This window comes from Cheilinus undulatus, linkage group 1 (assembly GCF_018320785.1).
Source record: "Cheilinus undulatus linkage group 1, ASM1832078v1, whole genome shotgun sequence".
Classification (NCBI taxonomy): Eukaryota; Metazoa; Chordata; class Actinopteri; order Labriformes; family Labridae; genus Cheilinus; species Cheilinus undulatus.
This window is the reverse complement of record NC_054865.1, coordinates 38391169-38408807: the sequence shown is the minus strand read 5'-3', so window position 1 is coordinate 38408807 and position 17639 is coordinate 38391169. Positions and strand designations below refer to the sequence as shown.

The following is a 17639-nucleotide window of genomic DNA, read 5'->3' as shown; positions in this document are numbered from 1 at the left end:
GATGATGATTTTTATAGACAGTGCTCTATGTTATATGCTCAGGCCAATATTTTGGCATGAAAACTCTCTTTGTGCTCTGACAACGTGAAGATTACACTGTGTAGAGCTTATTGTACCCCTCTTTATACCACCCTTTTGTGGACTAAGGATAAAAAGGGTAAGTCTACAAAAGCTTCACATGCTTACAATGGCACTATAAGGATACTATTGAAAAAACTAGCTGGATAAGTGCAAATGAGATGTTTTGTAAAGCAGGAGTTTATACTTTCCAGGCTCTTATGCAGACTGAAGGACCCTGTGAACTCCATTATTATGCTGCTGACTAATCCCAGTCATAGCGCTGTACAATACCAGTAGTCCCAGTGAAGACACTAGTGTAGGTGTCATTTATAATTTGGGAGGTATTTTGTTCGTTTCTTGACTTTTTTAGATTGTTTGTTTCAATCTCTACAGTGGGTATTATATTGTAAAGTGCTTCATGTTTATGTAAAAAGCACTAAATGAGAACAGCTCTCAAAATCTATTGACATGAGTTTTAATGCTATTTGTATATTCAATATATCCACACAGCTGCTGTTTCACACACAGCCCTGACACAAATGTTGTTTGATTTCTATTCTTTTGGCCTTTAAAGGGGGAACCATAAAGATACATAAAATATGGGGAGAGAGAGTAAGGGATGACATGTACAAATCTACAAGACTGGGAGCTTGGACAGGTGTGGAATAAAACATGAAGCACCTGCTCTACTAACTGAGCTGAGCCAGCAACCTAAAGTGACTTCTATTCTTTAACGACAAAAATGGTTATTAACATCAACTCTAGTTTATGGACACTTGTATCACCTAGTTTTAGATAACATCGATATTCAAAATCCATATTAAGGATGTGGACATTCAGGCTTCAGGTGTGCTAGCATGCGACTGTAGTCATGTGACTCAGCCCAACAACAGCCGGAGCCTTTTTTTTTAGTATTCAGACATGATGCATCTGACAGCTTACTTTCCTGGTACAGAACGAGTTCACTTTTGATAAGTCAATCAAACTTTATCCCTGCATAGGCAGATCATCTGGTTCTATTACCTGATCTATGACGTTGGCACTAAAAATGGCCTCCTCCATGTGTTTCTCATCAGACTTGATGACACACTTGATGTTGTTGACCACCTGCTGGACTTCAGGAGGCAGACTGCAGCTGGAATGCTCCAGGAACTTTGCCACCAGTATTTTTGTGTCTTTGTACATCTTGAGATCAGCCAGGGAGTGTGGACGTTCTTGGGAAGAGTGCGTGTGCAGGGCTCTGGGTTTGAGGTGAATGTCAACTTTTCTGCCCTCCTTTTGCTGCTTCCTGGCGGATATGTGCCCTGGTTTCGCTGCAACTGCTTCTGTTGTGACGGTTGTTGGCTCTGAAGATGAAAGAAAGATGAACTGTTAAAACTTATAAAATAAAATACATTGCATAGAGTCACACCATCATAGTCAACACTGTAAAAATAGTTGAGCATTTCTTTGCTTCCAGCTTTGAAAATGATTAAGCAAATTTGCTGTATTTTTTAAAAAACATTTATTTGCAGCATGCAAATTTGTTTTGTACTAGAATAAAAACATAATCTTAATCTTTATCTTAATGCTGGTGCAGAGTTTTTAGACAAAACATGGTTTAATAGATAATAACTAACATTTGAACAAAATTTCATATATGAGCTCTCCATTATACAGTTTGTCCTTCAGGTCTTACTAGTTTACAAAATAGGAAGTAAATGCTGTTTAAAGTGGAAGAATCCACCATGTTGTCATTCAGCTATGTCTGTGAAATTACCTTGTTCTGGTGATGCATTTCTTGATTCTTCTGCAGCAGGGTTATTTGCAGCACAGCTTATGTTTTCTCCTGCAGAGAGAGATGAAAAGAAACTTAGTGATGAGAAACTTAAGGGCACTAACTGTTGCTGTTTGGCCATCTAATGCTGCTTAATGATTCTACTGATGATTTAGGTGTTTATCATGAAATCTGCTTATCATTTTCTTTGTTTAAATGGTTAACTGGGAAAAATGTAGGAATTCAGGAGATCAAGATTTTAAAAGCCAAAAGTAGTAGTGATGTACTCAAGACCACACTATCCAAAACCAAGACTTACCCGAGAACAGTGTGCACCGAGACCAAGACAAGACCAAGACCATAAAAATCAATGTAAAAAATATGACAAGAGCATTCCCTCTTTAACTTTAGTTTTCCTTTTAATAAATTTGATATTCTAAATATCCGAGAATGATATGTTTATCTAGATTTGTCAGGTGAATGAGGCCTAAAGAAAGTGTTAAGAGGTATTTCAGAGGTAATAAGATGGACTGATGTCTGAGTTTTTGAAGGTGTAGCTATTTGTTGTTTTAGCAGGTGCTTTTCCTTATTATCATATTAATGAAGTCCAAGAATAGCAGATCAGTCAGTTGGTCTCGACATGTGATGATGGAAAATCCCAAGTCCGGCCTGTCTGAGACCAAGACAAGACCGAGTAAAAATGCTCTCAAGTCCGAGACAAAACCAAGACATTCAAAATGTTGTCTTGAGACCAGTCTCAAGACCAAGATCGTTCTCAAGAACTACAACACTACAAAGTAGCCTCTTTAAATGTCATGTCTGGTCATTTGCTACAAGCCTAGAATGCAATTTCATGTTTTGATTTTATTTGTCTATTTGGATCCCCATTAGTCACTACCCAAGTAGCAACTACTTTTCCTGGGTCCACAGGCAAACACTAAAAATCCATGTTGATTACAATGGCAAAAGTCCAAACTGGAGAAACATACAAGATGTTGAAATCACAATTAAAACAGAAGTAATGATGACAGTACTGTCTCAGTTACAATAGACACCAAAAAGACCCAGATAAACCTATAGACAATCTCACTGGCTTATAATACATATTATCAGATTACAGCTTGAAAAAAAATGTAATCAAATATTTAGACTTTAATTTAACCTACGCGGAGAGTCTGAGACATTAGTTATTGTTTTATTCTCTTTTAACAACAGGCTTACTAGTTAGCCTTGTGATTTCTGATGGAAGACTAATCCACATTTTCAAACTTCTAAACATGACCGTATGCTGTCCTGAGGTGGCATATGTTAATGGGAGTGTAAAATACCCACTGGAAGCATGCCATGTGTTGAAATCATGACCATTACAACTGAACAGCAATTGATTAAATAGAGCATTTGGTATTTTAGACAATAGAATATTTCTGGAAAAAAGAGAGAAATAATAATCTTCCCTTTCACCAGTGACCAACCTAACACTGTGCATTTTGTCGACATCAGCTCTTCTGTCACAGTTTAGTGCCAGCTTTGCAGCTCTATTCTCATTGTAATTTCTCTAACCCTGTATTAGATACACTTGACTATACAACTGGACAGTAGATCAAGTTATTGAGAACTAATGTTTGTATAACTCTGGTGATGCAATATTAGCACATCCTTTTATAACTGCCAGACTCTGGCAAAATCTGCTTTGACCGCTTCAGTCTGCGGTCTAAAATCACACCAAGGACTCTGACTTCTTCAGCTTGTTCAGTGGACACATCTTTAATGGATAGGTTTAACTGTGGCTTGTCTTTAAGAAGCTCACAGCAGAACAGTTTAATGTGCCGATTTTAACCAAAAGTTGTTGGCCATGTGCAATGATGTATATCTTCTCAGGCTGATCACTCTAATGATGGTAAGATGACATATTTAAGCGGTAGTTTGTGTGATTGTTGTGTTTCACTCACTTCCTGTCGTGGATGAGCAGGAGATGGGGTCACTGGTGGAGCGGACTATGCGTGCCAGTTTGCGATACCTCCTGGCAGCCCTGAGCCCCCGCGGCTTTTCTGAGGGCGAGACACCGTTTTGAGCTGAGGTAGAGGGAGGTTGTGATGTAGAAGAGGGAGACCAAACACTGAAACACAGCCTGGGGCCGCGCGGCCTGCTGGGAGGGGAAGGAGAGGGAGAGGGAGCCATCGGGCTAATGGCTGAAGTTCCTCCAGAGGACGCCACAGAGGTGGGGGAGCAGGGCTGGGGCGGCGGGGGGAGAGTGACAGGGAGTGTGAGCTTTCGGCTCATCATGCGTGCTTTAATGAGGGAGTGCGTGGACGCTTTAGGCGGCTCCTCTGGTAAATGTTTAGCTGATGCAAGCTCGTCACATATGTGCATGGCTCTGAGATCCTCACATGGGTGATTGCTTTCTGTGGAGTCCTCCAGGTTGCTGTAGTTCTCTGAGGACCAGTCAGGGGAGCGCTCCAGAGAGTCCGCGGTGTGTGACGACTCACTGTATCCTGTGTCACTGGGTCGAGCATCGGAGTTTGGTAAGCCGCGATGGCCTCGGTGGCCACGTGTACAAAGTTCCAGACTAGGGCAGCTTCCATTGATGGTGGTCACGTGGAGTGTGCCGTAAGGAGAGGAGTCAGACCCCTGGACCTCCAGGGAGCACAAGTCCTCTGAAGAGCAGGTCTGATCCTGATCGGCTACCTCTGACACCATCAGTGAAGCGCTGTCCACTGAGGCTGAAAATAAGAAATAGTATCATCAGTACTTGTAGTCAAAAACACACAACAATGCTCTGCTGAGAGGCAGCTGTGATTACCCTGAGTGCTGAGTCCTGCCGTGGTGTTCCTCTCACACAGACTGGATTCAGTGGCCTGCTGCTCGTTGCTGGTGGTGACCTGAGAAGAGGACATTGTTAGTGAACGCATAATAGCAATTATCATAAAAATATGATGAAACAAGTGAATAAAGGAGAAGAAAAGTGTTTATCAGTCCACACTAAATATTTAATATGTGCCATTTGTAAAAGCTGTGGCATCTACCCTGTAACAGCACAGTTTGGTCAGTAGAGGGAGCTATGGTACCACCACACTAACAGAAATGTTCTCAACTTAAAGGAATGGTGGGTGTGTAAAATCACGTGAAGTTCAAGAAGCTCACTTTCTTCCAAAGGTTCAGTGTACAACACGATATAATCAAAAAGCTACAAATCGTTGACCTCCAGACCTGAACTGTTTCTTTTGTCTTGATTTATTTTCCATCCTTTATAACTTCCTTATGCTACTTCTGCTTTACTGCTGCAGGCAGTAAGATCTTTTTCTGATTCCTCTATTGAAGGATGTGTGTGGATTCAACATGTACACTTTAATAGAAAAATAGCGTGTTCTACTGTATGATAGATTTGCAGGCAGCATCTCATGTGAAAATGCTTAACATTTAGAGAAGTGCATTTAATCGACTGCATGAACAAAACATGGGTGCAGACTCAGTGACATCACCCTTTTGGTTTGCTATGCAGGGTTGTGAATCCCAACAAAAGTGGTTGCTTTAAGGGTGCAGGTGGTGAAGTGGTCAAGGCTCGCCCCATGTACGTGGATGGCCCGAGTTCGAATCTGGCCTGAGGCCCTTTACCGCAGGTCTCTCCCATACTCTCATCCCTGTTTCCGACTCTATCCACTATCCTCCTCTATCAAATAAAGGTATAAAAATGCCCAAAATAAACCTTAAAAAAGTGGTTGCTGTATTGGAGATGTGTTCCCAAACACTGTTTAAAAACTTCAAAAAAATTTTTGTCAGACTAACAAATGCTCTGAAGAATGCCTTGACTTGAAATGCCCAAGCATTTGTTTCTTGTGATGAGCTATTAAAATATTAGTGTTTCGTCTTTTTTATATTCAAAATTTGAGATGCGCCGCTGATTTGATTTTGAGCATTGTTTCAAACTAAAGCTGAGCTCTCCACTGACAATCCTCATTGGTGGAAAGCAACCTCATTCCCAACTTTTTTTCTGGTGGCCCACTTTTCACAAAGTACAAGTCATTGCAACCCAATAACTTTTCTTTCTTATGTTATCGCTTATCGCCAGGCTGCCTTCTTTGCTGTCGTCAGCTGATTGGTTGAGCTGATGGCTGGTGCTGATGTAGATAATGCTACTTCCAGAGTCAATCTGGTCCTGACTTGGTGTTTCTGTTTTACAAGCCTGGAGGGGGCCACCACACCTCTGTCTAGTTGGCACTATTCACATGCCTTGGCCCCTTTGGGCCTTCAGTGGCTGTCTGGTCTGGAACAATGCTTTTCCTTTTTTTTTTTTTTTTTTTAATAAGATAAGCATCAGTAACAATGACTTTAGCTCTTTTGCCATCCGGTGGCTTGTAGAGCCTTGTTGTGTTTGATGATGGTGGAAGGGATGAGTGTTATAGGGTGGAGATCCCCATGGGACTTTAATGAGTATAATGCAGACTACGTCACATTTAATACTGTTTCGGAAAAATTGTGAAACTCATTATGCGACCCAAAAAAATTCTCCCACAACCCACCCAGATTGGGAATGACTGGTCTAGAGAATTGGTTCTCATCCTAGGTCCAGACCACCTATGGTTACAAAACATCACAGGGGCTGCTTTAATGTTGTTGAAACTAGATTTGCACTGTTTTTCAAAATCATGATTAGACACATAATGGATAGTGTATGCACATATCTTTTGGCAAAAATGCGCGTATGTAGGCCAAACCTGTTAGGATCAATTTATGTTTGATTTTTCCTTGTAGCACTTTGGGTTTTGGAGGGGTGAGGGGGCTTGGGGTGACCGGGAAAAAGGTTGGGAATCACTGGTTTAGAGCTACCTTTCAGGGAGAGCTGGAGCTGAATCAGGCTCCTAGCAAACAGCTACAATGCTGCCACTCAACCACGCCCAAAATTATGTACAAATGTGGAACAAAAATGAGTGAGTTACAGAAAAAACTCCCCATATAAAATGTGAATCTATAAAGAAATGAGTTATGTCTTTTAAAATAAGGCATCAAACAAGTTTATTTCTAGGAATAAATGTTCCTTTTAACATGGGTATTAATGTAGATTCTTCGGCTTTTGCAGCCCCCCTACAGTGGACACTTGGAGAACTGCACACTTCATTGGCTCTGCTTTTTAACACTTGTGTTTTAACACAGTGTTGTCTTTAACATTTGGTGGTTAAAAGAGAGAGCTAGGTATCATTCTTCTCTGATTCTTCTCACCTGGCTAGCAGGAGTCTGCCCCACCACAGACTCATATGGAGGAGGCAGGTCAGTTGGGTACAGCGTCCCTGGACTGTTGATGGGAACGCCATAAATGGCACTGAAGGGAGAATGGGGAAAGTCCAGGTGCAGGCCTCTGTCAGGGCGACAAAAGCAGAGTTTAAAGCACACAAACAAAAATCAATGTTCATATAATGTCTCGAATAAAAAGAGTAAAGAAAATGAATGAAAATGAATGAACATGCCAGAGAGTAAAACTGTAAAGAAACTGGACTTTAAAAATATGAATGCTACCTATTTGAATAAAGATTGTGTACTTTGTTAATAAAATCATTCGAAGAGAAAGAATGAAATTCCCCTCTTGATTCCTAAACTACAAACTCGATGACACATACACAAGGCGCACAATTCTATGAGCTGCTCATCTGTTCATGTGGTGCCAATTAAGAATAAGCAGCCATGCATGCAGTCATATCTTTTAATTACAACCCTATTCTCCTCTAAAGTGGCCGAGCATGAAATACAACCTGAGAGCTCCACCGATCATCAGAGGCATGATGATGTCATGACACATCCCTGGCCTCGGGCAGGGACACTGTAAATGCTTCATCTGCCTTGTTGATATTTATGGCATAATTGACAAACACACGTGGCGTCCTGCCAAACACCTACATCAGCGGCACTCTCACTGGCAAGATGGGGAAAATGGAGGCAGTGATAAGGATGGGGTGTGGAGTCCCCTGATCCTCCGGACCAGCTGAGAATCAAGGAGGTCACAGCTGTGGAAATGCTCTGAGCTGAACATGAATAATATTACAACATGTGACGGTACAAGTCAGGTGGTGAATGGACAAATGACACAACTGCTTTTAGGTGTAGTTTTGGATAGGAATTTATTTTGTTGCTTCCGTATATTCACTATCTTATAGAATAGACTAGAGTAATAAAATTAGAGCTGGTTGTAAGCTGAAAAAATCCCTTATTTTACTTTGCAACACCAACAAGAAGATGTCAAAGTTCTCTTCATTTCAGCTCATCCTAGAACACGTTCATCTACTTTTGTCTTTGCTGTGTGTCCTCCTTGACCTCACAAACTTCCTCTTGTCCTGGCCTATAAGCCCTTAAACATTTTTCCACAAAGTTTGCAATAATTGAGAGTGCTTTCATACTTAGTTTGAAGTTAGCTGCACTGTGCGACTTTGTTAATGTTGCCTTTGGCACAAAATTGAATGCTTAGTGTTACACATATTTCCCACTGCTATCAGTATTTTATGCTCACTGTTACAAATGCATAGTTTCTACTTCGCTTATTACAGCAAATACCATGATTTTCTTGTTTATATTGCATTATGCTCTCATAGCTGCTTGCCCTTATACACACGTTCAACACCATCCATAAGGTTTGCTTTGGAGAGTTATTGTTGAGTCAGTAGAGTCAACATTGTTTTAATTTCCACTTATGTCACAGTAAAACTGTATTTTTTTGTAATAAACAAAACAACATTGTGAATTTTCCTCTTAAATTGAAGCGAGACATTAAGAGTTTACAAGTAAGCTCTTCTGTGTAATTACTATGCCCTTTAAACTTTTTTTTTCTTAGCAAAATTAAGATATCACATTTTCATTTGTGTATACCCTCAAAATATCTGCACTTCTCACAAGAAATGCAAAGTTTGGGGAGCAATGGGGGCTTTGAGTCAGTGTAGAGAAAAGAAGTTTTATTCTGATGTGCGTTGTTGTGTGTCTCACCTCTGTCCGTCCATGGAGGGGGTGCAGGTGTACTCTGGGGGGTAGTATGGAGGAGGAGGAATGGGAGGAATAAACTCATCAAAGTCTAGAGTTTGGTGAAGGATGGTTCCATGGGGGGTCATACAGTCTGCATTCAGGGCTCGGGCTCTGTGCGGCATGAACTGAAACACAAAAACAACCCTGATCAGTACAAAAATAACAGTGTTGCTAACTTATTTTTAAAAGTGTCATTTATCCAAGGAAATATGACGGATTATTTGTCTTTCTTCAGCACAACTCTTCTGTTATTTAAGCTATTAATATTGTTATCATGATTTAATTTGTTTAAGTGGGAACTGCAAATCTGCCCAACAGAGGGATATAAGATAACATTTTTACTTTTGATGCTCAGGTTACAGATTTATTTTGATTAAGCCATTTTATTTTGTATTTCTGACTTTTCTCACTGTTTTAAGAATAATTTGTTCATCTTTTTATTGCATTTTGATATTTCTTTGTGAATCTGTGATACATTTTCTGTCCTATGTAAAGCACTTTATATGTTAAACTGAAATAATAATAATAATTAAAAGAAGATATACTTTATTAATCCCTGAGGATAAATAAATGTTCTGTTGTCACACCCATAGGCTTAAGTACACCCACAGTACACTGAAGTCTATGTTCATACACCAATGAAGGGATGTAAGAGTGAGGTGCTTTACACAAAAGAGCAGTTGGGGGCTGGTGCCTTACCCAAGGGTACCTTGAAAGTGCTCAGGAGGTCAAGTGGCACCCAGTCTGCTACCATTCCCAGATTTCATCCACATGGGATTTGAACAACAAATCCAAGTTGTTACAGACAGTGCTACTGCTGCCCCGCAACAGCCAGATAAACAAACAAGCCATCATGGTCTTCACTTCAGTAGGTGAAAGCCAGGAGACTCATGATCACGACTAGAGGACTCACCAGGGTTTGAACCTTAAACCCAATGGCTGTGAGGCGGCGGTGCTGACAACCACACTTAAGTGTCACAAATCAAGTTTGTAGAGTTAGTTCAGACAGGCTGATATATAATTGAGAACAGCTGATCTAATGCAAGCCCTAATCAGCTGACAGCCAAATGATTTGCTTCCACCCAAGCACGCTATTGGCTAATCACACACATGCTGCCTTATTTAAACTACTCTAGCCTGGCTTCTCTTTGCTCCGAAAGCCACTTTAATCAACCCTCCTCCACCTCAGCTCCTCCTTTATTCTACTACTGACTGAATCTATGTCATTCTGTAGGTATCTAGGCTTGCTCTGCTCTGGGTTTTTTGCTGCTCCCTGCCTCAGGCCTTATCAGCAGAGCAAAGACAGGAACATGTGTTGTTCCTGCTTAATGCTTTCCACATAGAACAGTTGAAGGGCAGGTGGATCCCAGAGCAAACATACCACCAAATATGAATAACAGCAATAACTGCTAATAAAGAAAACTATTTATAACCAAAAATCCTGCATCTTGATAAAGTGGTCCTAACTAAAACAAACTTGTTTTACCTTGTCTCTTAGTGACTGGACAGATCATTTTCACTACTTTCCTGAATTCTATTTGATTTGACTTTTTATCTAAAGTTATTGTTGCTCGCTTTAAAATTGGAAGTAATCAAAAACAGCAATTTTGTATTTTCCCTCAGTTTTTGAAAGTCTGTAATAAATTGATCTTTTATTCACTTTTAAACTCCCCTCAGGTCTTGGCGGTAAAGTGCTCTGACATGTCTGATAAGTTTCGGTCAGGCAAACCTAGTGGAGACCACGGTGAACAAATTCTTAAAGTCATTATGAAAATTATTTTCATTCATACTTTTAATGGCTTTACAGAAAAACAGATTATCTTATTTTTATATTAAATGTGTATTTTGATCAATTACACAGATATGGATATCTAACAAATATGTAACTGTTATTGTTTAATCACTTTTATTGTTTGTCTTTTTTGTGCAAAATATGGTCACTAACAAAATGAAAAGAACAACAATAAAGGCAAGGATGATATACTGCAAGCAATGCCTCTTTGGTACATCCAGACGTGTGAACAGACACAATATGGACCTGTGTTTTGGGCCACCTTGTGAAAAAAGCTTAGCTTTCATCTTCACTAAGTAACTCCTGAGAGAAAAAAATATTCTCTTTAGTTTCTATATGCAAAACTATATCCTCCAGCTCATGATTAATTTGTCTGTGCTGTTTGATGCTGGGTTATCATGAATCTGATGAGAGCAGTGAGAGTTAAACAATACAGGAATAATAATGGCTTATGTTGAGAATGCAGGATCTGTGTATTTGTTTTTAGGTCCTGAGCAGCCTTGAGGGTGAGAGGACCCTATTTAAATGAAATGTATTAATAACAAGGAAAATGCATATTATTTATTGATGCTTTTTAGAGCAATTCAGATCACCTCAAGCAAAGTTAAACAAGACATATACATAAGTCAACAAAAAACTATAAATCAGCAATGAGATAAAACTGAAAAAAACTGTGTGTAGGTTGTCAGAAAGAAATCAGTCAGATTAAATATGCAAGTTTGAAAAGGTGGGTTTTGAGATGGGATTTGTAAATAGATATGGGGTTTATGTTGAGAGGGCTTGAGTGGCTATAGGCTCTAGATCCCACGGTGGTCAAGTGGGAGAGTTAGATGGACAGAGGAAGAGGACCTGAGAGTGCGGGAAGGTGTGCTAATGTGCAGGTACAGAGGGGCAACGTTATGTATGGCCTTGAAGGTGAGGAGCAGAATACGCACAGAGGAATTTTGGACTAATTGAAGTTTGTGAAGGGATTTCTGAGGGAGACCAAGGAGAAGGGAGTAACAGTAGTCAACCTGAAAACTGATCAGAGGGTGAGCTAAAATAGTGGAAGAGTTGGGGGAGGGAAGAATGGGTGCAGTTAAAGTTACTTGGATGGAAGTATGCAGGCCTGGAAACCTTTCTGGAGTGTGACTAGAAAAACGGTGTGATGTCAAGATTGACAACCAGGCTCTTCACCTGAGGACAAAACGGTTGGATTTTGCTAAAGTGGATTTAATGCCAATAAGAAGGAATTCAGTTTATAACTGTTGGCTTTGAGGAAGTTGTGTGAAAACCAGGATTGGATTTCCTGTAAACATTTACAGAGGAAGGAGGGCAGGAGGGTGGAGGTAGGTTTAGTAAATAGGTAGAGTTGGGTGTCATCCATGAAGCAGTGAAAGTTGATGTTGAATATACAGAAAATATGATCAAGAGGAAGTAAACAGATAATGAATAGTAAGAGGCCCAGTATAGAGCCCTGGGGAACACTGGTAGAGACTGTTGTTATTATCATAATTTTCCCAGCACTTGAAAGGCTTATTTGTGGGCTTCGACATGCCAAAAAACTCACCAAAGTTTGCAAAAAAATCAGGAGCAGTGGAAATTATTTTCTGAAAGTGACTTAATGCATTGAAAAACAGCTTAACAGAGCCCCAAAAATCAGCCTGGGTTTTGGTATGAGTTACATGCATAAAAAACAGTTCACATAAAGTATGCATCATTACCACATAGAAGTCTACCATGATTATACTTAAAAAATTAAAGACAGTGAGTTATTTACAGTAAAGGTTAAAAAAATTGTATATGTGGAGAATTTGTAATGATACAAAGATTATCAAAATCAGTACAAACATTACCACAAGTCTAGGTGGTGTTTGGGTTTCTTTTTTGTCTTATTATTATTTTAATCAGTTTTCCATTGTGCTATTCTTTTCTGAGAAAAAGAGAAAGGAGTGATGTTGGCACTAAAAGGTCAAACAGTCTATTTAACATATATGCAGTCATAAAAATATAGATTTAAACACCTTAAAAGAAAAAGAAATTTTACCTAGTGAAGTTGTTTTTTATATTTTCTGTTTTAATATTCAGATAGAATATTTTCAAAGATGGTCAAATGAATGCTTTCAGTTGATAAACATTACAGTTTTCACAAAAGTCAAATTCATTCCTAAAAGTAATTTCCAGCTCTGAACTATCCATGGCTGCCCATGAAAGATCTTTGTGGACTGGTAACTCATAAAAGAAGAAACTAATGCAACTTTCAGTTCAACCTAATTTATTTTACTATCCACTTTACACATACAGCTGAGATCACCATTGATTTTCTGCCACTTCAACCTTTTATCAAACCAAGCATCACACACAGCCAAGAGCATCAGTTCTGACATCCACAGGATTTATAGCTCAGTTCATAAAATGTGTAAAAGGTTTTTGCATTCGATATTCCTGAAAAGCTCGTTTAAATTTGGTGTCACGCTTGCACTGCCGCTCTACATTTCCTGTTGTTGATGTGTTTACGGAGGCATGAAATAACCACTGCTTGTGTGAAACACAAAGGGAGCTTGGCCATGTTAATTTCCCTCATGACTGAAAGCATTTAGCTGTTGGTAATAGTTTCATTGTTCCACATTAAATGACTAAAAGAGGGTCATACAGAGCACAGTGTAAAAAATCCAGAGAGGTGGGGAGCTTCTAAATCCAACATAAATTTGAGCGGCAGCAGGAAACTAAAAAGGCTATGTAGCTATTGACCTTCATTGTGTGTGTTTGACTTAAATTGTATCTACTAAGAAAGATGATTCGACAAAAACTCAGACATTTCTCTGCACTGTCTTTAAACCGATAAAGGTTGGCACAGCAATCTTGAGCTGCTTGTGTTTACTCGAACTGATAATAAGGATCTCCAGACTGAGAATTTATCCTTTTTTTTAACTGCAGGGTGGTCACTGTAAAGAAGATGAAGTCAGCTACTGTTGCCGTCTGCACACACTCACCATCTGCAGCACATCAGTGGAGACCATCTGCATACAGCACATGGCCGTGGCCAGAGCACACACAATGGTGGAGATGACGTTCAGGGCACACACGCTGAACAGCAGCTCCTAAAGGAGAGGAGGGGGAGAGGAGAGGAGACTGTTAGAGGAACAAAAGAAGAGGAGGAGTGTGGAAAAGAGGAGAAATGACAAGATGCTGCAGGAGAGGAGGAGGAAAGTTGTTTTATGAAGATGCATAACGCAGGAACAAAAACGTGTAAAAGTGTGACAAATTGGAGGTGACAAAAACAGCACTGACGTTATCGGTAAGGTAACGAATATAGAAAAGGCCAGGGGGAGAGCACTTCTGCAAATATCTCAGGCAGCCAAACTGCACTAATAAGAATCAAGGCTACATTAACATACATACAATACAGTAAAAAAGAGCTCCTAAAAAGAAATATTATCTCTGCACACATGCAAGGCTAGCAAACAAAGTCAATAAACAGGATCTGTATTAAATCTGTCAGCAGAAATAAAAAAGTGTGCTGGTGCAATCCAACCCCAACACCCTGAATCAGAGAAGACTTCTTACTGCAGTCATATTATGCTGTTTGTGCTAATCTGTCCAAATGTAGAAAATAATCACCTATGAGTGGCTCCATTTTTAAACCATATCAGGCTTCCCTTTTCCAAAGAAATGACTCATTATTAACTGCAACACATGAATTAATTTCCTGCAATAGGATATATGAACAGTAATGCCACCTGCCTGGAAATTGGCTCTGGAAATTGAAGCAGTTAGGCACACGGAGGAAAGTAGAAAGGAGAGAAGATGATAGAAACGTGTGCTGCATGGGGATGTAATGTTCTACTCAACTCACAATACATACAATACATCTCCATACTAGATTCACATTTGACCACAAATTCCTACCATTTTCAAGCTTTTGATTTAAAAATGAGATTTAAGTGAATTTCTGTTTCTATTGTTTGATAATACATTGCAAAATATCAATTTCTGTTTTTTTCCTTCTAAATAAAAGTGGTATTTTTGCAAGAAGGTTCCTAGTTTGAATCAGTCAGAGAGGGCCTTTCTGTGTGGAGTTTGCATTGTCTTCCTGTGAATCTCTATAGTTTCCTCCCACAGATCAGACAGGCTTATTAGCTTGACTGTTGACTCTAAATTGCCCGTAGGTATGAGTGTGGCCATTTGTTTATCTCTGTGTCAGACCTGTGACTGACTGGTGACCAGTCCAGGGTGTACCCTGCCACCCCTTCAATGACAGCTGACAGCACCCCACAACCCCAACCAGGATAGGATTATAGATCATGGATGGATTGATAATAATCTTTATAAAAATGGACACTGATAATATTGCACAATAAGGCCTTAAATAAAAAACACAGACAAAGGATTTAATAATTTAAAAAATATTATTAATGGCTGTGTACTCTACTTCTTCATTTACTGACATCAAATGTGAGTGAAGCAGATGAAGCTGGTTGAAACAGCAGTGCATTTTTTGCAGAATTAAAAGTGAAAACTAATTATAATTTACAGAATAAATCATTTTAAAGAGTCCATGATGACTGAGCTTTCAATGTTTTAATGCATTAAAAATGTGTTGTGTATTTATATTACCAGGAGATCTAAAAATGATTTTAGGACTTTAGTTTTTTTAATGTCATTTTAACACAGTCCAATGAAGAGATCGAGGGATAGCTCAGGAAATAAATGTACACATGGGGCCTGAATCTAAATATTTTGTCACAGTACTGATTTTGATTCTTAGTGTGTCCAGCTTGATGTGTAGTTCCTGTTTTATTGTCTCCTGGTCAATTTCCCCTCCTTGTGTTTCCTGTGTTTCTCTACTAAATCCCCACATCTAGTTCATTCATTTTATGAAGTAATTTGACCCACTTGCGCTCCCATTTCCTCGATGTGTGTGGTGTTTCTCTATAGTACTACTAAGTTTTAATTTCTAGTATTTAATGTGTTATTTTGTCATCTTTCCCTCACTGTGCTCTTTTGTCTTCCTTTATAATTCCCTTGAATTTCCCACGTTTCCTTTTTTTATTTTGTAGTTATTGCCCCCAGAGTGTTTCTGTCTAGTTTTACTTCCTCCACTGTGATTGTGTGATTAGTCTCACCCGAGGCTGGGCAGTTAATTGAAAATAAGATTAATTCACAATATTGCCTATTGTGATTTTCAAATCGCAGAAGGTGCCATTTTTCTTTAACCTTAAGAATGTCAACATACCCGTTTAATACTATTTTTGCAGCAGAGATGTTTTACTCTACACATCACACAAAAATATCATAGTCTTTCTTTTAAGAATAGCTTTAGAAAAAACCTGTTTCGTTATTTTTATATACACTCTTCTTCATCAAAATGAGAATGACAGAAAATTGTTAATTCCCCCAGTACAAGAATTCATATCAAATTTGCAATATGAGTCAAAATAATCACAATTAGATAATTTTTCAAAATAATTCAGCCTTAGTTTAATCTATATAATATTGTGTTGGTGATAATGTAAAATAAGTCATTGCTTGTGTTTGTTGTAAAATACAAAGATGAGGAACTCAATAATAATTGCATATTAAGCTACAATTGCAATATTGGAAAAATAATTCCTAACTGTTCAGCCCTAGTCTCACCTGTGTCTGACTGTCACAGTCTCTAATTACCCCTGCGCATTTAGGGTCCGTTTCCTTAATCCCCATGAAAAATGTCACAGAATTAAGTAAAGGTATGAATAAGAGGATGGGAGAAGAGAACCTCAGTGATAAGAGAACTTGACTGTGAAGAAACAACAATTTATTAACCTTGCAAAGCAGATGGATACGCCCCTTTTCTTGTATTTCACTGGTGAATCCATCTTGCAAAGCTCCCATCTGAACCGTTTGGGCCCGGTTAGAAAGTGACAGGACCAATCAGCGACAAGGGGCAGTACTTTCAGGTGCAGCACAGTCGAGACGTAAACAAGCAGCAGCAAGAGCTGGTGCCGTTACGGAGGAAGAGATTACCGTGGATGCTGCTAAAGTGCCAGTTTTATCAGAACTTGACAACATTTCTTTGTTAAAAGAAGAACAAAGAACAGCAGTGAGTTGTTTTCTTTTCAAAAATGACAAAACTCGAGTACTTACATGTCTATTTCGGCATGTTTTGCGCTATTCCTCAGTAGCTGCTCACGCGCAGCTTGATAGTGGCTACGTCATGTGTTTTGTTGCTCTGATTGGCCCGTACAGATGTGACAGACAGAACGTTCACCCAATCACACACCAAGTTTTTTTCAAAGCCTCTGCCTTTTCTCACATGTTTCCTATTGAAGCTTTCCCAGATGGATGTGTGAAACACATCCATCTGGCGTGTCAGGTTAATGATTTATAGTTGATGGACAAAAAAATGAGCATCTACCGTCCAGTGTGTCATCTGTGTTGTTTAATGCTGCAAACAAAACATGAAAATCTCTGTGATAAATATGAACTCATTAAAGTTTTTACTAACATTTCCTCATGACAAGCAAAGTCTGTGTAGCCTTTGAATGAATGCCTTTATTTAGAGAAAAGGACACTGGCCAGTGTTGGATACAGGGATAAGGGAGTAGGGAACAGACAGTCTGGTCTTGAGCACAGGCCACCCTCGTTCATGAGACTCGTCCTAACCACAAGGCCATCTGCCACCCGTTTTGTAGCCTATTTCTCAATTTGAACTTTATCAATAAGTAAGTCTTTGATTTGAATGATCTTTTTTAATTTCATATTCTTACAGTATTTGTTAAGTAAAATTGTCGTCTTTAATTTTTTCTCTTATTTCTAAGATGTTTATATTTTCTGGTTCTGTTGTCTTTCAGCTGGTGTTAAAGGAGACGCCCAGAGCTGCTATAAAAACTTGACCTTTACATTTCATTTCGACTTTGCTGGAAAAATAACTAATGCTCACGCTTCAGCTATTACATAACTAATCAAAACAGCAGAAACCCCATGAAAAAATGGAAGAGATTTAACTTTTGCCACATTAACGTTTAACATCCCAAAATAGAGACATAAATGCAGTTTATCGTTTGGAGGTTG

General features: G+C 39.1%; 1 protein-coding gene across 6 annotated transcripts in view; it reads right to left on the bottom strand.

Annotated features, from left to right (window-relative positions):
* fam189a1 (family with sequence similarity 189 member A1) overlaps positions 1-17639 on the bottom strand; it is a 162675-nt gene that overhangs the window by 2693 nt on the left and 142343 nt on the right. For all 6 annotated transcript variants that reach the window (XM_041806165.1, XM_041806089.1, XM_041806211.1 and 3 more), the window contains 7 exons: positions 13580-13687; positions 8780-8940; positions 7031-7166; positions 4617-4695; positions 3766-4536; positions 1820-1888; positions 1084-1406 (listed from right to left, as the gene is read on the bottom strand). In XM_041806165.1, the coding sequence (XP_041662099.1) occupies positions 1084-1406; positions 1820-1888; positions 3766-4536; positions 4617-4695; positions 7031-7166; positions 8780-8940; positions 13580-13687 (1647 nt within the window). The remainder of the gene's footprint in view (positions 1-1083; positions 1407-1819; positions 1889-3765; positions 4537-4616; positions 4696-7030; positions 7167-8779; positions 8941-13579; positions 13688-17639) is intronic.